Source organism: Lupinus angustifolius, chromosome LG11 (genome assembly GCF_001865875.1).
Source record: "Lupinus angustifolius cultivar Tanjil chromosome LG11, LupAngTanjil_v1.0, whole genome shotgun sequence".
NCBI lineage: Eukaryota > Viridiplantae > Streptophyta > Magnoliopsida > Fabales > Fabaceae > Lupinus > Lupinus angustifolius.
This window is the reverse complement of record NC_032019.1, coordinates 11,861,548-11,887,068: the sequence shown is the minus strand read 5'-3', so window position 1 is coordinate 11,887,068 and position 25,521 is coordinate 11,861,548. Positions and strand designations below refer to the sequence as shown.

Sequence of the window (25,521 nt, the reverse complement as noted above, 5' to 3'; positions counted from 1 at the left end):
GATCATTAGACTCATGCGATTAGAGTGATCTCACTTCTCATAATCCTTCCTCTCTTCAGAGGCACTGGATTCCAAAGGAGAAGGGGGTTGCTCTACCCTTAATGCATAGTCCAGATCCATGCAGCCAAGAACAATTTCCATGTTCTCTTTCCAGTCCTTAAAATTTTCACCATTAAGGACCGGAACTGAATTCAAATTTGCAGATATGGAAGCAATTGATGTAGCTTATTCAAACAAAAAAACAAAATATCAAAATATGCTCACAACTTAAAATTGTCAATGTGCTAAAATAATGGTATGTCCAAATCAAGATACCTAGTGCACCATCAATATCAAGTCTTTGGACAGTGATATCAACTGCAAGTGGTACTCTTGTTGTAATGCTCAAACATTCATAATAAGGCATGTCAACGAACGAATCCCTCTTTGGATTGATTCATCAGTCACATGTATAAAAATTTATAATTATGACATGTTTATCATCACAGGTGTATATGGTATTCGGCCAAATATTAACTTTCCTTTGGGCCAGCTAATACCCACATGAATGACCATACACACTTACATCTATTATTCCTCATGAGTTATATCCATGAAAGAGGTCACTTTGGCGACATTTCACTTCATTTGGCTCACTTGAAATAACAGACAACCTTAATGGACATCCAAATAACAATTAAAATCAATGCACAAAGATACCAAAGCCCCATAAGCCTTATTGTACTCTCGCTTAAGCGCAATTAGAAGCCAATGCTTCTGTTTAGCTCTCACTTGGACAAGCCACTCTCGCTCGGGCGAGACACTCCCGCTTGGGCGAGACACTTTCGCTTGAGCGAGAGCTCTGCGACAAAAGATGAACAGTGCAATTTCTGCATCGCGGTTCTTCAAAAAATCATCCAAAAAAATCAAGAACAAACAGCAGAAAACAACATTCAATCATTTCAAAACCTTTTGTTTCATATTGAAAAGCATAAATGTTTTCTTAATCGATTCATTGCAGAAACAAAACACCAAAACCCTAAATCAAACCAGATTTGGGGAAGAAAAAACAAGAACCTTAATTTCACCCATGAATCAAATTGGGGTGGCTCTGATACCACTTGTGGGAGAAATTTCTTAATCCGAAATTCATAGATTGAATGCGGAAGTCCTTATGGTCATGGCTTCGTTCCGATAAGCGAATGTTTATGCCCATACATAAATCCATATGGAACGACCATGACCCAGACCGAAGAAACCCCAAATGATTTCATGGTGAAGATGAAGAACATACCTTGTTGAGCCATTTCCGGAATCTCGAAGGTATGAGAGTGCGATGATCTTCCAGATGATAGAGCGCCTTATAGTTTTCCTTAGTTTCTCTCTAGAGGGGAATAAGAGAAAATGCCTTAGCTTGAGTGTGTTGTGTTGAGGTTAGTTGGAGGAGACTTATCCTTATCCTTATAAGCCTTATGGATGAGTGGATAGTGTTATCCTATCATGGATAACACTATTCTCATCCTACCTTATTCTCCTCCACCTTTACACTTGAAAATCTGTTGCTCTACAAATGGGGACCATAACCCATAAAAGTAATCCCGTAGTGGTTACTCCTTTAGTTGCAATAATTCTGATTCAGTCCCTTCATCAAATCAGAAATTGCCCGAAGGTATCTACACTTATATTATTTCATGACACATATACTCTTAACCACCAAATTAATTACTTAAGATCATTTTATATTTTGGCTAATTACATAATGGCCATAACATAATTATAGAATTATATTTGTGACACATAAATTATCAGAAATTCCAACTGGCATAACCGTATACTCTCCAATTAATTGCAAGAGAAATAAATCATTTCAATCGCTTACTTCAATGTTATCAGTATCAATTTGACTTAGAAGATATTTTCAATTAAGTGATCCTATTAGAATCAATTGCAAGGAAATAATTCATTTCAAACGCTTACTTTAATGTTATCACTATAATTCATTGCAAGGGAAGATATTTTCATGATTACTTTAATACCATTGTTTTTTACATGATTATGATGTAGAAGACTAAAACTCTAAGTTTGTCTACTTTAATGAGTTGCCTATTCCCCGGAAGAATTAAATATATGTTTACGTGGGATAATATTAGAATATATAAAAGAATTTTAAAATATTTTAAAATATATTATAATGAATAGTTGGACGATACATAGACAAATAAATAACTTATTATATTATGATAATTATATTTTTATATTTGTTTAGAGTGTTTTAAGTATTTTATTAGAAGATATTTTAGGATTTTTTAAATTAATTTATTTTATTGTATGATTTGTTTCCTTATTTAATTATAAGTCTACTATTAATATAATTATTATGTCTTCTAGAGCATAAAGTCATCATACCATCATTCCACAATATTATCTATATAATTTAATATTTTGAGAATTGAATCAGGAAAAAGAGTAATTGTATAAATTTAACATGTTAAGTAAAACTAACACTAACTAATTAAAAAATAATTATCCAAAGTTTAATTTATTAAAAACCTAATATGTGACTATTTTGTATGCAAAGAATAAACATACAAAAAATGTGTATTTCATTTTAGTAATTAAAATTGTATTAAGAACTTTTGAGGGATGGACAGATATATAATGTAGATAGAACAAAAAATTGCACCATGAAACCTATTTAATTAACTTCAAGAGGGTGGTGATATAAGAATTTAACTGAGTTAAAAATATACAGTCAATCTATGCATTTTCAGTATTAAGCTTTTTTACACTATCAGCATATCATCTATCATTGATTTATATTATATTAATTTTGTTTGATGGTCAATGATGGTTAATATATAAATGGTAGATGATTTGCTGACAGTGTAAAAACAGTTACACTATCAATATAAGCTATGGGTGACAAATACATGTATAAATGAATTCGAATAAAGTCATCCAAAGTCCATATAAAATCATTTAAGTCGTATTTTAAATTATCTAATTCATTATTATCCAAAGTTAATGCATGAATATTAATCCATCCATAACCTTATTTTCATGGATTTGGACGGATGAATATCTAATTATTTAATTTTTTAATTGAAATTAAAAATATTATTAAAGAAAATCATTCTTTTTAAAAATTATTATTTTCATAAAACATTTTTTAAAATCACATTTTTAAGAAAATCACTTTTAAAATATATTTTTTAAATTTGTTTTTTGGAATATTCTACAAGTATACAATGTTTAGGTTTTATGTGTAAAAAATTTAAATATCTTATGTACTTAAGAACAAACTTTTAATATTAACTACACTCATGTCCATATATCATATAATTAATCTCAAATTAATAAAAAATTCAAAGTGAGGGTGAAAAACATCATAAGAAAATAATAGTTGAGATGATGAATGAAATTGAAACGTAAAGAAAATCATTTTTTGAATGTTTATTTTTTGGATAATTAAATATCAATTTAAATAGATATATCTATAAATATTCATTGGATATAATGGATCGATTCAACTTAATTGATTATTAAAATTATCCATTGGATTATATTCATTTAAATTTATTAGTTCAAATAAATAAATTTAGATGAACTTAATTTCATAGAATTGAATGGACGGTGGATAATTTTATTATCTCTACCTTATCCATCCCTCTTTTTTATCTACAATTGCCTGAAGTCTGCAAAGTGGTTAAACGCTTGATAATGGGAAGTTAAAAGATGATAAGTTTACTTATTGATCCGGAAGTGTTTGGTATGACTAATTAATTAATTTTGATAATTACAAAAATGATATAAAATAAGTTATAAGGTGCTGGCTTATGAAACACAAGTCCTTTTAATTACTTTATCATACTAGGGCTAGTCCTTTTAATTACTTTCTTATACTGGGGCTTATAAACACGAAATTTTTCTACAAAATCCTTTAAACAAACACGCTATTTTATGTCAAAGTTTGTTTACTGACTCATAATCCTCTCTCGTTTTTGCCAAACCAATATTAGACAACTAATTAATATATGTACCCAAAAAAAGACAACTAATTAATATATTCAATGATTATGAGCTGATAATAGCAAAAAAAATGATTATTATATTATAGTAAAGATTACATTTCTTTTTTCAAATGATTACACACGTGAAATTTAAACAAACGGGAGAAACTAAATAGGAAATTCTCTCAAGTAGGTAAACTGATATGGTAGTGTTGAACCCAAAAAAGAAATTGACATAGTTGTAGGTGTAGGTTGTGATAACCATGTAATCTGAACTATTAGTTAAGCAATATTAGTCTTCTTTTTTTGTTTTTTACTAGTTATTGTTAATTAGTTAAGATTGATAACTCAAGATAACACATGTTTTCATATTGGTTTTTGTTACTCTATAAGATAGAGATTAGAGTGAGGATAAACACAATAAATTCTAGATAACAATTGATTTATCATTCATGACATACACGTCCTTATCCCTTTCTTTAAGCTTCCACGGATTTGAAAAATTATAATTTTTTAATAAACAGATAAGGTAAGTATATCTAAGCTGGTCATATTTTCTAGTATAAATATGTGTTTTGGGTTCTTCATCTTTGTGCACCACTTTGTTACTTGTGTACAAATTTTTGTTTGGAACAATGAACTCATTCTCTATAATTTTCTTAGTGTGTTTGGCTTTGAGTAGCTTAGCTATCAAAGCTCTTAATGTTTCATATGATGGTAGGGCAATTACAATAGATGGCAAGAGAAGAGTTTTGTTATCTGGTTCTATACATTACCCTCGTAGCACTCCTGAAGTAAGTATTAATTATTATATTTCCCATTCTAATTCTAATGTTACATATTTTTAATGCTTTGCCAATAACATGTTTATGACATAGTATTATGACATTTTTTGATCTGAACTAAGATCCTCTAATGGAAAAAAACAAGTTTTTGCTTTTATCCTTAAAGTGAAAGAGAAAAGTGTCATATAATTACTTTTAAAGGATAAAAGTATTATATCATTGTATTTTTTATTTTTTATTATATACTTACCTCTTCATTATGAGTAGAATACTAACTGGTTCGATTTATGTAGCCAACAATTGTTTGATTGTTTTTGTTCTTAATTTTTTAATCTTGTTTCACATTACGATAGATGTGGCCATCTTTGATCAATAAAGCAAAACAAGGTGGACTTAATGTTATTGAAACATATGTTTTTTGGAATGCTCACGAGCCTCTACATCGCCAGGTTTTTTTCTTCTTCCAATTTTAATAAAATTTCCTACTTTTATTTATATATTTTGGTTAGTTTTGATATTTGATTCATTGTATATATATTTTGTTTTATTTTCGCAGTATGATTTTTCTGGAAACTTAGATCTAGTAAGATTCATCAAAACCATTCAGGATGAAGGCCTTTATGCTATGCTTCGCATTGGTCCATATGTATGTGCAGAATGGAATTATGGGTAAGAAAAAATTTAAAATAAATATTTCCCTTATAAAATGCAATCATTATTATGTTTTAGGGAATGGGTACACTTATTTTAGGAGTAGGTTAAAAAATATATTCTTTATTTTAGCCATCAATTCTATTAAAATCTAATGATTCACGTGATTTGAATGAATTTGTCAGTCAGTAAATTTGAACCATTACAATTCTTATAAAATAAATGACTAAGATGTGGAATAAGTTGCTTTATAGAGTAAGCAACTGCCTCTATTTTAATATGCATGAATGCATATTTACTCTAACTAATATGAGTTATCATTTCCAGAGGATTTCCAGTATGGTTACATAACATTCCAAACATTGAACTTAGGACTAATAATCGTGTATATCAGGTAAGTAGGTCATGTTATACTATGATATATGTTTTATTTCCATAATTTCCTAAACTAGATTTTCTAATTATCCTACTTAATGTGAAGGATGAGATGAAAAACTTTACCACTAAAATTGTGGACTTGATGAGGCATGAAAAACTTTTTGCATCACAAGGGGGACCCATTATACTTGCTCAGGTTTAATTTTCTAAAAGCTTTCTTAATTATTTATACATTTATTTTAATGTTGTGAATCATGTTATACTTATTTTGGATTAAAAAAATAAACAGATTGAAAATGAGTATGGAAATGTTATGGGACCATATGGTAATGGTGGAAAAGAATATATTAAATGGTGTGCTCAATTGGCTGAATCATATCAAATTGGTGTGCCATGGGTTATGTGTCAACAAAATGATGCTCCAGATCCTATGGTAATGAAAATGAAATTTCTAAAAATCTTATTTCAATTTTATTTATTACTATTTTGTTTATACTAATTTGGTTGTTTTTATAATGTTTTAGATCAACTCATGTAATGGTTATTATTGTGACAATTTTCAACCTAATAATGGTAACAAACCAAAAACTTGGACTGAGAATTGGACTGGCTGGTTAGTTCTACATTTCCAATAAATTTTCAAATAAATTTTATTATTAAATTTGCATCTAAAAATATAATTTTTGAAACTAGGTTTAACAATTGGGGAGGAGCAATTCCACATAGAACTGCTGAGGATATTGCTTTTGCTGTTGTAAGGTTTTTCCAATATGGTGGCACATTCCAAAACTATTATATGGTAACTAATTGCATTTTTTATTTGCTTTTATGTTTTGATTTAGTTCTATTTAAAAATATTACAAATTTATTATATATTAATATTTGCATTATATGTTTTTACAATAGTACCATGGAGGTACAAATTTTGGAAGAACTTCTGGAGGACCATATATTACCACATCATATGATTATGATGCTCCTTTGGATGAATATGGTAAAATATATAATTTGATTGTCATTTAAATAATACTTTCATTTTGTAATTTAAATATTTACATTTAATAATTTCATTATAATTTTGTTTATGTAAGGTAATTTTAATCAACCTAAGTGGGGACATCTTAAAAACCTTCATGTGGTTTTAAAATCAATGGAGGCAGTCTTAACTCAAGGATCCTCAAGTACTGTTGACTATGGAAATATGACTACAGTAAGTTTCCATTATCAATCTTAAATTATTTCTATTTATACTTTATATTATATTATATATTTTTAATCATATGATTTTAGTTGATTTCCAAATCATAATTATATGATTATTTTTGACAGGCTACAGTTTATAGTTATGCTGGAAAATCAGCTTGTTTCCTTGGAAATGCACATCCAACCAATGATAATACAATTAATTTCCAAAACGTTGAATATACCATTCCTGCATGGTCTGTTTCTATTCTTCCAGATTGTCGTTCAGAAGCTTATAACACTGCTAAGGTGAGATTGATTCTAATAATTGATTGTTACATAATAAAAAAACGAGGAAAAAATGTACACACCGACACTAATTTAAATAAAAAGTAATCCGTCATTTATATTATACTTTGTCATTGTATTATCCGTCATTTATATTAAATTATCATTAATCGGAATGAATGATGCAATGACTGTATATATAAGTGCATATATATTATACTATAAAAAATATTGTTTTTATATGTTATTAGATGTTGTATAACTAATGTTACAAATGAAACATTATGAAAAATCAGGTGAATGCTCAAACATCCATCATGGTTAAGAAACAAAATCAAGCAGATAATGGAGCTGAACCATTGAAATGGGAATGGATGTATGAACCATTTAGGCAAATGAAAAATGGAAAAATTCTTGGTAATGTTTCTATGACTGCGTCCAAACTTTTGGATCAAAAGGTTGTCACAAATGATATAAGTGATTACTTATGGCATATCACCAGGTAAATATTTCATAAGTTTGGTCCATATATTTTTCATTGATGTGTGTATTAATTAATTACTATATACTAATTATGTGAGGAAAAAATTTCTCAGTGTTGATGTTCAAAAAGGTGATCCTATTTTGTCTAACCATACTACGCTAAGAGTGAAGACCAATGGGCATTTACTTCATGTCTTTGTTAATGGAAAACGTGTTGGTAAGCTTTAACTGCAAAAAAAGTTCTCCATTTTATATTTTTATAGCTTACAAACTGTAACTTTTTATATTAATCTCTGTCACAGGTTCCCAATATGCTAAATATGATAAATACAAATTTGATTATGAGGCTAATGTCAGTTTGAAGCAAGGGAAGAATGAGATAACTCTGCTTAGTGGCACTGTTGGTTTACCTGTAAGTAACAAGTACACAATTAATAAAAAGTGAGGAGTGTTTTAAATTATGGTCGTGATTGCAGTTATTGTGATTATGAGTGTTGCAATGTGAATTGCTGAATTATTTTGTAACTAAAAAACATTTTTGAATTCGATACGGTTTAAATGTTGTCTGATGCGGTTGCTTTGTAACCCAATGCAGCTGCATCATTGTCATTCAGTTTCCTACTGCAGTTGCATTAGTTATGGCAACCTCAATGTTGCAAGCCGCATCACATTGACAGGATACACAATTTAAATCACGACAGGAATTAATTTATGTCAGTACATATTTCTGGTTATGTAACTAACGTTAATCTCTTGTTTCAAATAGAACTATGGTGCCCACTTTGACGATGTCCAAGTTGGTATTCCTGGTCCAGTTCTTCTGATTACATCAAAAGATAACACTGATATAATCAAGAATATCAGCAATAACTCATGGAGTTATAAGGTTGGATTACATGGGGAGAATGTGAAGCATTATAAACAAGCTAGTGGTAAAGGATGGTATACAAATGGTCTTCCAACAGAGAGAGGATTTGTTTGGTACAAGGTATAGTTTTTGGTCTCTTTTAAGTAACTTTGTTACCTAATATGAAATTATCTAACCTTATAAAAGTTGTTTTTTTCTTCTTGTAGACTATGTTCGAGAGTCCCATAGGAAGTGATCCTGTGGTGGTGGATTTGAAAGGGCTTGGAAAGGGTCAAGCTTGGGTAAATGGTAACAACATTGGTAGGTATTGGCCTAAATATCTTGCAAGTGAGGATGGTTGCAATTCGACATGCGATTTCCGCGGCGCATATAATCCAAGCAAATGTCTGACTGGTTGTGGAGAATCTTCTCAAAGATGGTAAATAAGAAATGCATATCAAATTGAAGTGTGATAAACAAAATGTTTGAATGAAATAAATGCAAATCGAAAATTTGTTACTTGTTTTCGCAGGTACCATATTCCGCGCTCATTTCTTACTTATAATGGTCCAAACACATTGGTCTTGTTTGAAGAATTAGGAGGCAACCCCTATGATGTTAAATTTGCAACTATAACTATTGAGAAAGCTTGTGCAAATGCTTATGAAGGAAATAAGTTGGAGTTAGCATGTAATGAGAACCAAGTTATCTCCGAGGTTAAGTTTGCAAGCTTTGGTTTACCAGTGGGTAATTGTGGATCCTTTAAGAAAGGCGAATGTGACTCTTCTAATGCTTTATCGGTCATCAAATCGGTAATTACAACTAGTTTAATTTCGACTAGTTTAATTTGCACGGCGAAGAGGGAAAACTAATTTGTTTTGTATGCATTTTTTTCTTTGTTTTGCAGCAATGTGTTGGGCAGCAAAGTTGTTCAATTGAAGTTTCTGAGAGAGTTCTTGGTCCTACTGGCTGCAGAGTTTCACAGCTAAGGCTTGCAGTTGATGCTCTTTGTGGAACAACAGTTAGCACTGAAATGAAGAAACATTAAATTAGATCTTTAATATGTAGCTTTGAGTTTTTTAGATTTAGTGCTGGTGTCCTCTACTATCCCCTATGGTAGGGTGTGTGCCCACTTCAGTGATAGATTCATAATGTCATTAGTTGATATCAATAAATTAAATATGATTCCTTAAGTTGAGTAACAATTAAATTTAAATTCTAAATTCTTGAATTATTCCAAGGTGAAACAATCTATTTGCTCCAAAAGTAAGTTTAAAAAATAACTTCACATTTTAGTGATTAATTCTAGGAAAACTCAATTATTTGAATTAGTAAGTAAATTTTACCCATTAAAATTCCCTAGAATAGATTGCTAAGATTTTTTTTTTTTTTAGTAAATGAAATCTATTTCTATTCCAACATAGGTTTTTTTAATTCTAATATAACATTACTCTATCAGGTTAACAATGTTCTAGACTCATGTAGACAAATAGTGTTATGCAATATAAAAGCACAAGAGTCTTGACAAAATTAAGCACTAATGAACATATAGTGAACTATTATTTCAATTTTTACTAAAGAAGAGTATGTGTTCATTGATTGTAGTGGCGTACACAAACTTTTTTGAAGGGCTTCTTCTCATTTGGATTGTGGCCCTATAATGAAGTTCTAATTCTACTCATTTATTATACTATATGCTATATGCAATTAAATCTCTTCAGTTTATTCCATGCAATCCATTGAATCCAGGTATTATTGAGTTCAAATAATACTGCTGTTAGCATCTTAGCTTCCAAGGCACTTGCCTTTTTACATTTCAAGTTAGTTGGATAACAAGATGCTTATACCTGCAAAATTGTTCAATTTGGCACACATGTACCATTACATGCCTAAAATTTGAAGACCAAAATCACATTACATGTTATAGACATAAACACTCGGTTGTATTTCTATTTCTATTTCCTTACCAATATATGTTCCTTGAAACATGACATGAATCATTGTCTTAAGATGTCATCTTGATGAAGGGGTGTAAGTGATCCATGATTGAAATGTGAAACCAATCAAATTGAATCAAACCAAATTGAAAAATGGTGCTATGTTCGTTTAATTTTTTAGAAATCGTTTTAACAAGTTCAGTTCACAATTCCATAAGGTTCAAAACCGCGAGAGTCGAACCAAATTGTAAAATCAATGAACAATTAATAATTAGGTGACACTTAGTATATGATAATATGATTCATTTTCTCATAGACTCGTATAAGCAAAAAATAAATAAACATTTTTTAACATTTGAGTAAAGACATGTCTATGCATGAAGGATAACATAATATCAAACCTAAGAACATATACAAAATGGAATATATTTCACTCAAAAAGTCGATTCAGTTTAATTCAGTTCTAACGATGAAAATCAACATAAATTGAACTAAATCAAATTATTCCCTTTTATACGGTTTTGTTCTTGAAGTATCCAAAAAAATCAAACCAAACTTGATTGTTGTACCCCTACTTTGTGTAAAAATAAAGACGTCAAGTAAATTACATTAACTTAATTATATTCGCCACCCAAATTAGTATTTTGTACTAAAGAATAGAACAAAAATGTCATTTTCTATATTGTTGAAACCAAGGTTGTAAAATTCGATGATGATATCAAATTAGAAGAGGTTTTGTATTAGCTTTAAATAGTTAAACTGTCAGGTCAGATTAGTGATTTCATATATAATTAATAATTTTTATTTTTAAATATATAATTATATATAAATGCAAAAAATTATAATTAATAATTATGTATAATTATATCGAATTAATATATTTCTATCTTTTTTGGACTGCAGTAAAACAAAATAGTAGAATAATGTTTTGGTTTTTAGTTCTAAGTGAATTGTCCAATTCATTTCCTTAATTATTCCAGCTTCACCAGGTTTAATACAGTCAAACCAAAATTGATCCAGTTTAAAGTGACGCAACCTCCATCCAATTAAAAATATAAACCAGGATCATTTTTAATTCCAGTACCCAAATGCGTTCTCACAATACTCATTGAACCTAATTTGATAGAGTTATTTTAGTAAATTTGTTTTCTAATACAAATAAAAACCTTCAATTTTATGTTTCTCTCTCTTCCCCATTATCTGCATTGTGCAACGCATATTCTTGTAGTCCAACGAACTCGTAGAGTTTTTTGTATTCCCAAGTTGCGCGAGTGAAATGGGTCATCTGTACGCTCTTGACTTTGATGGAGTTATCTGTGATAGTTGTGGTGAATCCTCTCTCTCTGCTCTCAAGGTTCATGCTATTTATTCCTCTCCTCTATTTCATTCATTACCAATAAAACAATACAAACTTTGTTCATACCAATTTTCATTTTGCTTTTAATCTAAACTAATAACCTTTCAGCACTCTTTTTTATGATAAACTTTAGGCTGCAAAACTCAGATGGCCTCCCTTGTTTCATGCTGTGGATTCAACCATAGATGATTGGATAGTTGAACAGATGATCAAAGTAATTCATTTTCCCTGTTTTTTCTTTTAATTTTCTTAGTTTTCTTTGTGTTTTTCTAATCATTGTCCAGTTAAGGAATCCATATAGGGAAAATTTGTGTTGTAAAGAAATTTTTTTATCTTATTTCATTAAATACATCATTTTGTAATATAAACATTGCTTTGTTGGGTTTCAATGGTTAGCAAAAGCTATTTTCTTTTCCGGAGTATTTAGTTGAATATGTATATATCAACCTTCCCCAAAGTCCGCGAGGCTTGTGCACTCTGGAGCCCTTTTTATGTGTAGATATTCAAATGAAGTATTAACCTTTTCTTAGCTCCTTTTTATTGCAATGACTGATTTTCCACTGAAATGATGTTATCCGTAAAAGATGAAAATGAAAATTCCAACCAACTGATCATAAAATGCAGTACCTTAAGGACTGTTTGTTGATGTCAAGTAGAATTTACCCCTTGTTATAATAAAGATCTGAGGGGATTTTGGTTGCCGACTTCGTTGCTAAATACAATTTCAAGCAGGTCCTCTTTCTTTTCTATTCTTGTGCCTTAGACTCATTTTCGCTTAGTGATTAATCATTTTTACTAATAATACAGAAGTGATTATATTACCATCTTATGATTTTTAGTGGTACAAAACAAGTGCAGCCCTTTTGGTGCCGATTACTTGTTTTGAGGATAGAGATTAGATTTACTTCAATCAAACATTTCAGTAGCACAATGACTATGTACTTTGTCGTGCACCAATGACAACCTTTACGACCTCGAAGTGAGGAGCAATGCCTCCAACTCCGACCATTGTTTATTCGATTGACACACAGACCTTAGTACCAAAATCCAATCTCTCATATAGATATAACAGAGTTGCAATTTCAAGACATGTGATGCATATAATGTTTGAATTTGATCACTTTCTTTCTACTGGTGAGTTGATAAATATGGATTTGTTTTCATGTCAGGTGCGGCCAGTGGTGGAAACTGGATATGAAAATCTTTTACTTGTGAGGTTGTTGCTTGAAACTAGAGTTCCTTCCATCAGGAAGTCTTCGGTGGGTATAAAGTCTTTGGCTTTGATTTTTATCATATATTGGCAAAGTGGAGATCATATAATCAGATTCTAAGGAACTTTGTCATCCATGATAATGCTATTTGGCTGATGTCATAGTTATTCTGAAAGGTGGCGGAGGGGCTAACAGTTGAGGGTATATTGGAGAACTGGTTCAAATTGAAGCCCATTGTGATGAAAGAATGGGATGAGGATAAGGATGAACTGATAGATCTTTTTGGAAAGGTCAGAGATGAATGGTTGAAGACGGATTTTGCTGGTTGGATTAGTGCAAACAGGTAGTCCAATCATATATCGTGATTCGTGAAATAGGATAATTTTATACTTATACCAGATTAATCATGAGAAAACCTAAAGCAATAACACAGTGAGTGATAGCATATGGCATGGTTGTCATTTGTCAAAGTTTTAGAAATGCTCCTTGGAAGTGTATATTGAGCTCTTATGTTACACACAGCATATTTGTTTATGCTTCAAAAGTTCAAAGCAGATTTTGTTCTTAAATAAACATTTTGAGCTTATGCTGCAAAACAGATTTTATTCTTAAATAAACATTTTGAGCTTATGCTGCAGTTCTTCCTATGCTGACTAAATATATCTTCTAGAGGAGGAAAACACACTTTTTCCTTCGAAATCATACTTTAATGTATGTGACGTGTGGCCCAATAAGACAAAGTGTATTAAAAAAAAGTGTATGTTGAGATCTTGCTTATGTTACACACACACAACATATTTTGTTTGTGCTTCAAAGCAGATTTTATTCTTAAATGAACATTTTGAGCTTATGCTGCAGTTCTTCTTATGCTGCCTGAATATATCTTGTTGAGCAGCAAAACTCACTTTTTCCTTTCAAATCATACATTAAAGTGTGAGGTGTAGCCCGATAAGAGAAAGTGTATTAAAAAGAAAATTTATAAAAGAGTGTGTTGCTAGTATTTCGTATATCTATTATGATATTCAAAATCACTAATTAGTGGATGCTTTACTTCTAGATTATATCCTGGTGTTGCTGATGCTTTGAGATTTGCAAGCTCAAGAGTGTACATTGTCACCACAAAGCAGGTCTGACCTTCTCTCATTGCTCTTAGCATGAGCACAACGATCCTAAGAATACATAATTTTACTTACAATTTTAAGGAAAATGAATGTGAGAAAAGATAAATGAGTCATTATCATCTTCATCCTGCAAATGCAGAGTTTGCAATTTCATATTGCCATGCCCGTTTTCCTCTCCGTTTTCTACTCACTCACCCAACCCTTCTCTGATTTCAGAGCCGCTTTGCTGATGCTTTACTAAGAGAGCTAGCTGGAGTGATTATACCCCCAGAAAGAATATATGGTCTAGGAAGCGGGTTTGTATTACTACTTGGACTATTTGGCCTAATTGATATGTTGTGGTGCACGATAGTAATTCTGAACTTCGATTCTTTTCTTAACTGCTTCATTTCATTGACAAATTTTGTTGTTCCCAATTTATGTTAAAACCTCTCTACAGTCCTAAGGTAGAGGTGCTAAAGAAGCTTCAAAAGATGTTGGAGCACCAAGGGCTTGCACTACAGTAAGAGTTTTCACTTCAAGGTTATCTTATTTTTGTCTAAATCACATGTCTCCTCCACCCTGGAGGCAAGGTTATTTTAATTAATATAAACTTGTAATTAATTATTAAGATGGTTCAGGATAAATTAACTGAAGTTAGTTTTGAACAGCTTTGTAGAAGACAGGCTAGCAACCTTAAAAAATGTCATCAAAGAGCCAGAGTTAGATGAATGGAATTTGTACCTAGGTAAAACTAGTGCACTCTCCTGCATTGTGTTTCTTTTAGTTTCTATATTTTGCATTATTGTGTTATTCAGAGTAGTGTGTTTTTTAAGCTTGATTTTTTGGATCAGTGGATTGGGGATTCAACACTGAGAAAGAAAGAAAAGCTGCAGCAGTCAACCCTAGGATTCAAGTTCTTGAGCTCTCTGATTTCAGTAAAAAGCTGATTTAGTTGTGTATTGCTTCATTGGATTGCCAATCATTTGAGGAAAAAATTATGCTTTCATAAAGTTCAAATCTTTGAGCAAGATTGAAAAGTGGATTTAGGACTACTAAGTTTGAAGATATATTGTAACTATTTTACTTGACAAATCTATTTTGGACATGATGTGTTGACTTTAACATCTTCCCTTTGAAAAATCACTACCACTAGGATTTCATAAATAACAAAGAAGGGTCATACAAGGTTGAGTGGCATTCAAAGTGTTCACTTTAAACAATGAAATTTGGTCCTGATAAGTGTACATTGTATACCAGGTTTTTTTCTTCTCCTAAAACTTCTCCAATCTTTGCGCATAACCCTTTTCCACTTTTACTCCATACTTTCAAGTTTCATACCCTTCTCAATGGACCATACACATAGGAGTGATTTTATTTATTTTATTTTAAAATAAGTGAATAAATTATTGTTTTCAAACAATTCTGCATGCACCAAAATAAATAAATAAATCTCCATGTACCAAAAAAACAATTCGGCGAACATAAAACAAATGTTTATAACATCTAGAATGAATCAAAGGAAAAAATGTAATTACATGGTTCTTCTTGAACCCAAAATGAAAAGTGCAATCCTAATCTGAAAAGGAAAATGATATATTCTTCTACTAAATTTTCCTACCTAGACAAAAATGACATATGTCATAGTGTTACTTTGTGTAATAATGATTGGTTTATAAATGACATATATAATATTCTTGTGGATATGAAGATTTAGTATGAGGATATATGGTTACTCATTTTGAAAAACATACCGTTGAGTGGTGCAATGCTAAAAAGAACTATAGGCATAAGTAACTTTTTGCAATTGGAGCATAGATTAACACAGTTAACACCATGATATTAATTATCCTCCTTGTCAACTTCCCCCTCCTTAAGAATTTGTTGTGGTTGGTGATGCAAGATGGACAATTTTGATTTCAACAATTGGGAAGGTGGGTTCAAAGAGCAATATGTCAACCTAATGGATCAATGTGAACTTCTAATCTTCTATATGTAACAAAAAATGATGCATAGATCAAGAGTAAGTTAATGAAATTATTCTTGGAGTTATTTCATCCACTCCTTAGCTATATTATAGGAATCAAGGAATGTGAATTTATTTTCCTTAACTCCATTGAACTGTTACTTCAATTTGCTCATGACAGTACTCCAACTAATGTATCGGATATTTTTATCCAAGGACTTTCTATAATAATAGGGTAAGGCAATTGTATATTTCAACTTCCAACTATAAATTAGGGATGCCCATTGTGCTCCACGAAAGGAAAAAACCAGAAAAGAAAAAATCTGTACAAATGTAAAGGCATTATTAATCCATCAATGTTGGCTATCGATATCAAGTCCTACCATACAATAAATTCTTCTATGCAAGATTAAATCTAGAGTTCAATATATTGTTAGCATAAAGTAATAATAGTACTAATAATTAATGGTCAAATTCAATTTGATAAGCATAAACAACCCGAAGTTTGAAAAATAAGCATACTTCAACCCCTGAAAACCAAGTAGATACTTTGGTACTATGTTGAAAATGTTGCTGCCCCACATAATGAAACACTGAAAAAGCTTGGCATTAGATGCAATATAGAATCACAAAACATCATTGTGATAAAAAGAACACAAATAGGTGAGTATAGCTAAATGCTAACATTGCAGGAAATGCTAGTTAGGGAAAGCTGCAATTTATTAAAGGTGGCAATAAAGGAAATCAGGCATGATCTTTTTTTGTTCATTATTTATTTCCTTATTGCATGCCCTTCAATTTGGTTCCGGTATCATGTGTGCATGAAACATGCGACCCAAATCTCATTATGTAATTTAATATTTTACAAGTTTTTAAATCCAGACCCTTAAAAAATTGATGTCATGTTTCAATATCTTTCTCCTCCTCCAATCAACAATAGTCGCCACCTTTCTCCTCTTCCGATCAACAAGTTTTTTTTTAAATTTTGTGAAAGATGCAGCTTTCCATGGTTAATCTTTTGTGAATGTTGTTAAAGAAGAAGATGAGTAAGCAAACAGTACTGCAAGAAAGAAAAGAGATGAATAATCTCACTTCTTGTATTGATAAATTAATGGAATTTGTTTTTTTTATATAGAAAATAGAAGATTGAAAATTGATGATTGAAATCTAAACTGAAGGTAAGAATATAATGGATGCTGGAAATGGAAACAAAACTGAATAACAACCAAAACATGTTTAATTGTTTTTCTAGTCAAAGACTTTTTCTTCATTCTTTGATTTTTCTAGTTGGTTGATGAAGAGTTGGGTTTGGTTTGGGTTGGTATTGATGTCCAACAAATTTATATATGGTCACGTAGTTAAGTTGTTTTTAATCATATTTTTAGTTCGAAAGACCATTTTATTCTAATTTGGACTTTAAATGAGTTTTCCATATTTTCATTGCAAAAGACATAGTAACGACTCTCAAAGAAGTTGTGTAACCGAAAATCGGGTCACGATATATATTGAATAAAAATTAAAAAATACAATTATATAACATTTATTTTGAGTGATATTTATGAATTTAGTTCAAGGAAATAATAATTTGAATGTTATCGCTTAATAAACTAACTATAAAGGATTTTAGAAGAAATTATTAATTTTATTTTTACAATTTATACTCACGTGTCATTATCTTTGTTATTAATAAGAAACAACGACCTAAACACCAACATTTGAAATAGATTCTGCTAACTTATTTTTAATGAGATGATTAGTTCTTATTAATAACAAAGATAATGACATGCAATACAATAGTAAGTCTATAGGATTTTGGTTTAGTGGATAGATAGATGGCTAGTTAAGAAAAGGTTGTAGAGTTTCGCATGGATTAGATTTTTCAAAAAAATTATAGGATTTTGGTGATAGGGCTTATCAAGTTTTGCAACGAAAAAGAGTTTAGATGGTTTGCAAAAAAGTGTAGCAAAACCCCTAGAATATACAATTTTATTGGATGTAATTATTGGACCTTATATATGAATCCATACTCCATGATAAACTTTTTTTAAGTAATCATATATACCTTAATAAAAAACGTGGAAGTAAATCTCCTTATACATTTTATCTGATAAAAATTATATCTCTTGAATATATCTTGTGATTTAAAAACATGATAGGATCCATATCTTAGAAGATTAAACCAAATCAAATCAATTCCTAAGATGTGTTGTCACACCCATTACTAACCTTTTTTTCCAATAAATACACACAACACAAGCATTAGTCTTCTACTCAACTTCTTTTATTTAATAGGAAGAGAAATTTGGAGAGAAAAAACAACCATTAATTCTCATAGCCATGAATATCTTTGTTGTTGTGTTCCTTGCTATGGTAACCCTTTTCCATGGATCAGTAGCAAGGACTATTGATGTTGCCACACCTGCTCCTGAACCTATGAGTGCTACTCCACCACTGAGCTTGATTCCAGAATCAGCACCAACTTCAGCTCCATCAAATGGATCAGTGACTTACACTGTTGGAGACAACATAGGATGGACTATTCCTAATGATGGTGCTTCTGCCTATGTCACATGGGCTTCTTCTAAGAATTTCAAGGTTGGAGATATACTAGGTATCACCTATTTATAGAATGCATATTCATTAATCTTACGATTTAAGTTTTTAGTTAAATTTATTTAAAAAAAGAAATATACTCAATTTCTTATGCTGGAAGATTGTGGTGTTATATTCAATTAGGTATTAAAACTTTTTTTTGTCATTCCTTATATTTTTGAAAGATAGAATGTTGCGCTAGTTCTTTTAGGGTTTATGTGCGAGTTTAATTTTGGAAGGGAATGAATGAAAAATGGAAATTTCAAAGTCGTCTCACGAGTATGTTTTATGTCCCATAAGCCTTTCTCTTCTCTAAAAAAACCAACTCCCAAAAATGGTGAAAATTTCAAATTAAAGGTGTTTTACATCTTCAAAGAACTTGATCATGACTTTAACTTCAATTACATATGCATGAACATTACACCATAATCTATCCAGAATAGAATTTATTGTTTTCTCTTTCTAAGTTATTTTATAGCAATAGAACTAACTCAAACTCTAAATAATTTGGCTGTATCAACTTTGATATCAAATCATCATAAATCAACTTTTCTTGAATTGTTATATGAAACGTAACCTCTACTGATCTACATATAATTTGTAACAAAGAGTCAAGTAAAAAGAAGAACAGTGATTGAAAAAACTCATCAAATTTAAGAAAGTGTTGTGAGATATTAATCTATTTTGATTTAAGCAGTATTCAACTATGAAAAGAATGCACACAACGTAGAGGAAGTGACAAAGGAGAAATATGATTCATGCAACAGTGTCTCTCCTCTTTCAATATACAGCAACACACCACAGAGGGTAACTATTAACAAGTCTGGTCCACATTACTTCATATGTGGAGTCCCTGGACACTGCTCTGCTGGTCAAAAGCTTGCAATCAATGTCACCACCATCACCGCCACCGCCACTGCCACCTTTCCTTCCTCCAACGCCACCCTTCCATCCACCTCTACAACCCTTTCATTCTCACCTCCTCAGAACCATGGTGCTGCATCTCTTGGATTATTTGGCATCATGCTGTATATTGTTGTCGCATTTTTCTATTAGATAAACTCAATTTTTTTATTTTAGATGAACCCAGTTTATAGTTAGGATTGTGATGAATTTGCTATGTCATTGTATTTCATATACATTCCATTCTTTGATACTAGTCAATGGACAAGGATCACTTGTCTCCAACTCTGTCTCATTCCCTATCTCAAACATCCTAAAATAAATAAATAATGGAATGAGATATCATCCGAGAGAGATGATATCGATCTATACTCCCCTAGCTAGTCAATCAAGATAGATAATGCTTACATCATCACTTAAAAAGTCATAATTATTTATGTTTTAATCTTAATCATTTAAATAAAATTAAGTGTACCATATTAATTATTTTAAATTTTCTCAATAGCACTTGTTTCTAACAATGCTCTTTATGTATTATATTTTGGTATAATGGTGATAATTTGAGCAAGAAATAATCCAACTGAGTTGAGTAGTCTATATTCAATCTGGTTTAACTTAATACGAATTTGTTCAATTCGAAATTAGACTTGACTTTGGTAAGTATTAAAATATATAAAATATTTTAAAATATCTTATAAGAGTATCTGGATATGCTTAGATATAGAAATAATATATTATATTATGATGATTTTATCTTAAATTTGTTACATTATCTTATAAGATTGCTTAGGATTAAAATTATTTTATCTTATGACTTATTTTCTTATTTAATTAAGATTCTAGTACTAATATAAATAGATATTAATATAATATCTTTGTATTATTAATTCAATATCTTAATTGAATTGATAATAGGTCGAAATTATATGACTAGTATATTTAGTCATATAGAAATTATATAATATTAAGAAAATATATCATTTCTTAAATTATTTTTGGTATGATAACTATTTTTAAATAATTAATTACTTCGCTTTTACGTAACAATCAATTTCCACTTTTCATAAAAGTAAAAATCACAAATAAAGTTGGGATTTAAAAAAACAATTGATTAAATATTGGCATCCACAACATACATACACTAACCAAGTTTTAGTTCACTAGGTGGAGTGGTGGACCTCCTAAATGAATCAAATAGTATGACAATATGTTTCATATCTAAATCTTTCATAAGTGTTTCGTTTATTTTTTTGTTGGTATTTTTCTCCTTTTAGAAATTGGATTAACCTCCATTAATTGGTTTACTCTCATTGTTGGAACTTATAATGGTATGTTTTGCATATGTCCAAATTATTTATGATCGATTTTACCATCTTATCTATAATAAGAGCTACCGCAACTTTCTTCTTACATATTCATTCTTAATCATATCATGTTGTATGGTTGATCCAAAATATTTAAATCTATTAAGTTGTGATATACATGATCTCTATTTTTTATCCCTAAAGTAGGATTTATCCACCTCTTATTAAACTTATACTATAAATACTTTGTCTCGCTTTAGCTTATATGAAACTCATGTACTTATAAAGCTTCTATTCATATTTATAACTTCTCATTTAATTTATCAATCGAGTTTTAAACTAGGACAATATCATTCACACAAAACATGAATGTGACACTCATTTTTAGATATAAGCACACCCAAGACCAATATAAACAAGTAAAGACTCAATTTTGATCATTAATATAAGCCATATAACAATAGTAAAAATCATATTCGAACGTGGGACATTTGAACTTCTTTTTTCTTACAACTTTCTGATATTAATATAAGCACATTATTATCATACATATTTTCAAATTAATGAAAAATCATGTGTAACTCATTTTTGTTACTTTGATATGTCTCCATCAATTACCATAGCAAGTATATAAATTACACGATCGACATCTTTGACATAAAACCAAATTAAATTTTAGTAATGTATATCTTTTGTCTCAACCTCCGCTTAATTATTCTATCACATAACTTCATATTATAACTTGTATGTTTAATTCCTATAGTTTGCACAATTTTCTATATCTTCATTATTCTTATAGATAAGAATTAAAATCTTTCCCATGCATTAGTCTTACACCTTTTTAGACATCATAATCTCGTTAATTAATTTTTTGGACCAACTAATGCCCCTATCCTATAACCTTTTAGGTCTTAATAGGTGTAAATTAGTCCATTCTATCATTTTTCATCCTTTCAAAAACTTCTTTCCACTCCAACTCTTGAATTCTATGATAAATGTATAACTATGATCAACTTCTTTATTGTTCAGCCTATCAAAATGCAAAAAGTCATTGATCGATATTTAAATGCCTTTGAAAATAATTATTCATATATACTTAATAATTTTATACTTTACCAAGACTTTTTAATTTTCATCTTTAATGCTTACACTTACTCTTAAGTCTTTTGTCTCACTACCTTTACTGGCCTATAGTTGATCTTTCCCCTCCATTGATACATAGTGTGATAGTGATATGTACAACTCATCATGCACTATATTTTATTTTATTTGACACACCATTTTTTGGCACATTTCTTTGTTGTCTTGTATTTTTTTGAACTTTTTATATCTGGACAATACCGTATAACATTTTATTTTCACCTTAACTTTGTCTTGTACATTTTTATTTCACCACCATGATTTTTTATCCTATGATTCAGATTCTCTAAATTCACTTGATATCTCCTTTGTCATTTTAATTCCTTTGGTATTAATAGCACTTCCTTATCCCTCTCAAAATCCTTCCTCGGAAAACACCCTTCAAATTCATGAAGACAGAAATGAAAATGCAAACAGTACAAATGCCATCAAAGTGTTGAAAGTCATGTCTAATATATCCACTGCAGCATACCTTACCTAAGAAATGCATTACCACAGATTCGGATGTCAATTCTACCGTTTGATTGCCAGTAAAAGCTTATATTTTGCCTCTTAGACCCGATGGCAAAGGCCTTAGCATCAAGGATTTTCCTCCTATAGTAAATTTTATATTATTCTATATATATCATGAAGATTTATCACCTCAGTAAAATACATAAAAATGATATCAATATTTTAGAGTAAAATATAGAGAAAAAAGGAGCATGTTGATTATATCAAAAATCATGGATAAGAATCATTTTTCTTTATGACATGTCTGTTGGTGGCAACTGCAAATGAGGCACCCCAAATTACAGAGTGTGTTTAAACATTGTGCACCACATCATTCAGCATCACGACCACATCTAAAAACCTTGCTTGGCATCAAACAACCATGTCATAGCTAAGATAGGTCAATGCAACCAAGGACAATAATTCTGACATACACTAACAGATTTTAATCCATACTTAACAAAATTTACCAAAATACAAAGTTTAGTTCAAGTAGACCACTTCATTAGTGTACAACACATCCTAATTACCACTAAGTTCTAAGTCATGACTCATCATCTCCAGCTTCAGCAGAAGCTATTTCTGAATCCAATTTGTTAATTAATTGCTCACTCACATGCTGAGCCACAGATATCATATCAAGAATGATGCTTGGATCCAGACCTGCACCTCCTCGTTTCGTTATGCCACAGATGCTCCTTTGCCTGTTAACAGAAATAGAAACAGCAGAGCTCATTTGTGATTCCTCTTCTGAAGTGGCGTCCACTATATAGTGCTTTCCAACCTAAAAAAGAGATCAACTGACATTATAGCCAAATATGGTCAATTTGAGAAGAAAGGAGAGTTCAAGTGTGTTGTTACCTTAGTAAGTGTAATTATAACAGGGACTGAAGATGTGTCAAACTGCAGAAACTCCTCATCACTTACGTCAAGTTCTGGTTTCTCATCACTTGAGGCACCGGCAGCAACATGGACTCTAGGAATACCAGTATTGCTCAAAGCGGCCTAAACAAATAACAGGAGTTAACTGCATAAAGGCTTTTCTGGTTAATTCTCAAAAAGGCTTTATATTTTCAAGTCACAACTTCATGGTAAAAAGGAAATTCCTGTGGAAAAGCTCCATGAAACTGATTGCAAAACTGTTTGGGAACTTAAGAAAACATCTACAGAGAACTGGGACATTTTCAATAATGAATGAATTAGAGAAGACAAGTGGGTAACTTCAAATCCCAAAACTGCTATGAGTCTATGACCGATAAACATGGGTCTTACTCCACATCTTTAAAAGTTAAAACAACCCAAATACCCTGTTTGTAACATCAATGGCTAAAAATATGATAAATGAAACAAATATTATGGAGATCCTCAGAAAATGATAGTATTTGAAACAGAACACCAATAATCTATTAATCTCATCTTTTCAAGCATTTCTAGCATGCTATTCCATTTTTGTTTTAAATTGTACCTTAATGGCAGCGCCTAGAGCATCCAACAAATTCCCATCAGAGCTAACTACAAGCCCGTCAATGTAGAGATCCCAACAAATTTTTCCATCAATGACAACAAGTGAGGAGAGGTCAATTCCAGCACCTGGAAAAAAAGAAGTGCAGAGATCAACAGCAATAAATATTAAAATTAAAAAATGAGGCAATAACGATGGAGGGAAAGTGTATGGTCAGAAGCATAGTCTTGACACAGAGGAAAACAGACCTGCTCCACTTTTCCCACCCAAGAGACAGCGTTGAAGAGCAGTTGATAGTTCTGCTGATAACTCATCACCCCCTCTACCCTATATAAAAGCGAAAAATATAGAACACCAAATAAAATTTATTATACTGAAGGATTAAATGTACTTACAAATCAAGAATGATAAAGACAGCAATAATAGAAAACACTACTATTGCTGAGAGACTAAACTCTAAAGCTTATTATTCAATTGCACCATTCAAAGTGCTTATTATTTTGTAAGCTATGACCACAATGCTTAGTTCTATTAAAAAATGTTCATGATACTTTAAGTTGCATAATATGAAGAAAGCCAAGATATTTGGATGAATTCATCAAACAAATAGGAAGTTAAGCAAATATGAAACCTCGAAAGCTGGCTCAGCAGTCGAACTGCAATCAATATATATCGAGACTTTCCCTTTGTTAGGTTGCAATAAGCTTGGTTTTCCGAGTTCAGCCTGCACTTGTGCAACCATTATATCATGGTTATTAAACGAACATTTATGATCTGAAAAAACTGTTCATACTATTAAACAAAAGCATGTTACATTCTGACTTTGACATACCTTCACACTGGCAATGACATCTGTAGCACCCATCCTAACTCTCGCTGAACCGTTGGCCTGAAATAAAGTTCACAAAATGCCAAAATTAAAAAGCTACTTAAAAGCAAGAAAATTTTAGATGGTCAGCCAAGTGCCAACACATTAAAACATTACCTGGGGGATGACTCCGGTTTCAACCGAGATCGGTCGATAAGCCAATCTCTTTCTACCATCACAACGAAGATCTTGAGCAATGCCACCTTGAATGAAATGTTGCTCTCCAAGTGATAAACCCACCATTATTGAAATTACAGAAGACAAATTTGATAACTAAAAGTACCTAAAACATCGAACACGTTACTTGTCAACTCAACCAAAAATCAAAAACAATTAGGATCACGTAAAACATTTCAAATGTTATCAATCATAGAGGATTGGTATCTCTATCTCTAACAAATAAAAGCGCTAAACTTTACAAACGCGTTTCACAGAGGATCTCAAGAAGCGAAGAGACTTACGAAAGGCGTGGCGGCAGCGGTTGAGCGGGTTTCAGCGGCGGCGATTCGCGAAGTTCGGCAACGCCGGAGAGTAGCACGTGCGTTTTTAGGGTTTAGAGCTGAGCGGGTTTTCAAACTATAATAAC

General features: G+C 31.0%; 4 protein-coding genes across 8 annotated transcripts; 3 read left to right on the top strand and 1 right to left on the bottom strand.

Moving 5' to 3' along the window:
• LOC109359525 (beta-galactosidase 15) lies at positions 4,579-9,765 on the top strand. Of its 2 annotated transcripts, none has more exons than XM_019604225.1 (18): positions 4,579-4,783; positions 5,128-5,223; positions 5,331-5,443; positions 5,753-5,819; positions 5,907-5,999; positions 6,093-6,236; positions 6,328-6,416; positions 6,497-6,602; positions 6,710-6,797; positions 6,895-7,013; positions 7,133-7,294; positions 7,570-7,775; positions 7,870-7,973; positions 8,059-8,168; positions 8,523-8,744; positions 8,831-8,950; positions 9,134-9,415; positions 9,511-9,765. In XM_019604225.1, exons 1-18 carry the CDS (start codon positions 4,625-4,627, stop codon positions 9,649-9,651), a joined length of 2,421 nt encoding a protein of 806 aa, XP_019459770.1. In that variant the 5' UTR covers positions 4,579-4,624; the 3' UTR covers positions 9,652-9,765. The 2 variants fall into 2 exon arrangements, with proteins under 2 accessions (XP_019459770.1, XP_019459769.1); XM_019604224.1 differs by having other exon boundaries at positions 8,831-9,042; positions 9,136-9,415; positions 9,511-9,762.
• Positions 11,708-15,450, top strand: LOC109359168. Of its 2 annotated transcripts, XM_019603734.1 has the most exons (10): positions 11,739-11,757; positions 11,815-11,894; positions 12,031-12,111; positions 13,067-13,156; positions 13,285-13,451; positions 14,166-14,235; positions 14,446-14,525; positions 14,669-14,731; positions 14,880-14,956; positions 15,063-15,450. In XM_019603734.1, exons 2-10 carry the CDS (start codon positions 11,817-11,819, stop codon positions 15,161-15,163), a joined length of 807 nt encoding a protein of 268 aa, XP_019459279.1. In that variant the 5' UTR covers positions 11,739-11,757; positions 11,815-11,816; the 3' UTR covers positions 15,164-15,450. The 2 variants fall into 2 exon arrangements, with proteins under 2 accessions (XP_019459280.1, XP_019459279.1); XM_019603735.1 differs by lacking the exon at positions 15,063-15,450 and having other exon boundaries at positions 11,708-11,894; positions 14,669-14,751.
• Positions 17,953-19,832, top strand: LOC109359726 (cucumber peeling cupredoxin-like). The gene is made up of 3 exons (XM_019604418.1): positions 17,953-17,970; positions 18,467-18,785; positions 19,464-19,832. The coding sequence occupies exons 1-3, from the start codon at positions 17,953-17,955 to the stop codon at positions 19,820-19,822; spliced, it is 696 nt and encodes a 231-aa protein (XP_019459963.1). The 3' UTR covers positions 19,823-19,832.
• Positions 22,899-25,518, bottom strand: LOC109361360 (exosome complex component RRP42). 3 transcript variants are annotated; one of them, XM_019606833.1, is made up of 8 exons: positions 25,397-25,518; positions 25,053-25,218; positions 24,900-24,956; positions 24,699-24,791; positions 24,316-24,394; positions 24,071-24,195; positions 23,467-23,610; positions 22,899-23,389 (listed from the first exon to the last, which is right to left on the bottom strand). In XM_019606833.1, exons 2-8 carry the CDS (start codon positions 25,176-25,178, stop codon positions 23,150-23,152), a joined length of 864 nt encoding a protein of 287 aa, XP_019462378.1. In that variant the 5' UTR covers positions 25,179-25,218; positions 25,397-25,518; the 3' UTR covers positions 22,899-23,149. The 3 variants fall into 3 exon arrangements, with proteins under 3 accessions (XP_019462378.1, XP_019462379.1, XP_019462380.1); XM_019606834.1 differs by having other exon boundaries at positions 25,053-25,208; XM_019606835.1 differs by having other exon boundaries at positions 25,053-25,181; positions 25,398-25,513.

Excerpts from the sequence above, each read along its gene's own strand:
- LOC109359525 (XM_019604224.1), top strand. The coding sequence starts at position 4,625 with ATGAACTCATTCTCTATAATTTTCTTAGTGTGTTTGGCTTTGAGTAGC. Across the intron at positions 5,224-5,330 it reads ACGAGCCTCTACATCGCCAG|TATGATTTTTCTGGAAACTT; the intron begins GTTTTTTTCTTC and ends TTATTTTCGCAG. Across the intron at positions 8,745-8,830 it reads GAGGATTTGTTTGGTACAAG|ACTATGTTCGAGAGTCCCAT; the intron begins GTATAGTTTTTG and ends TTCTTCTTGTAG.
- LOC109359726 (XM_019604418.1), top strand. Across the intron at positions 18,786-19,463 it reads CAAGGTTGGAGATATACTAG|TATTCAACTATGAAAAGAAT; the intron begins GTATCACCTATT and ends TGATTTAAGCAG.
- LOC109361360 (XM_019606833.1), bottom strand. The coding sequence starts at position 25,178 with ATGGTGGGTTTATCACTTGGAGAGCAACATTTCATTCAAGGTGGCATT. Across the intron at positions 24,957-25,052 it reads AAACCGGAGTCATCCCCCAG|GCCAACGGTTCAGCGAGAGT; the intron begins GTAATGTTTTAA and ends ACTTTATTTCAG. Across the intron at positions 24,792-24,899 it reads ATGTCATTGCCAGTGTGAAG|GCTGAACTCGGAAAACCAAG; the intron begins GTATGTCAAAGT and ends GCACAAGTGCAG.
- LOC109359168 (XM_019603734.1), top strand. The coding sequence starts at position 11,817 with ATGGGTCATCTGTACGCTCTTGACTTTGATGGAGTTATCTGTGATAGT. Across the intron at positions 13,157-13,284 it reads CTTCCATCAGGAAGTCTTCG|GTGGCGGAGGGGCTAACAGT; the intron begins GTGGGTATAAAG and ends TTATTCTGAAAG. Across the intron at positions 14,732-14,879 it reads CACCAAGGGCTTGCACTACA|CTTTGTAGAAGACAGGCTAG; the intron begins GTAAGAGTTTTC and ends AGTTTTGAACAG.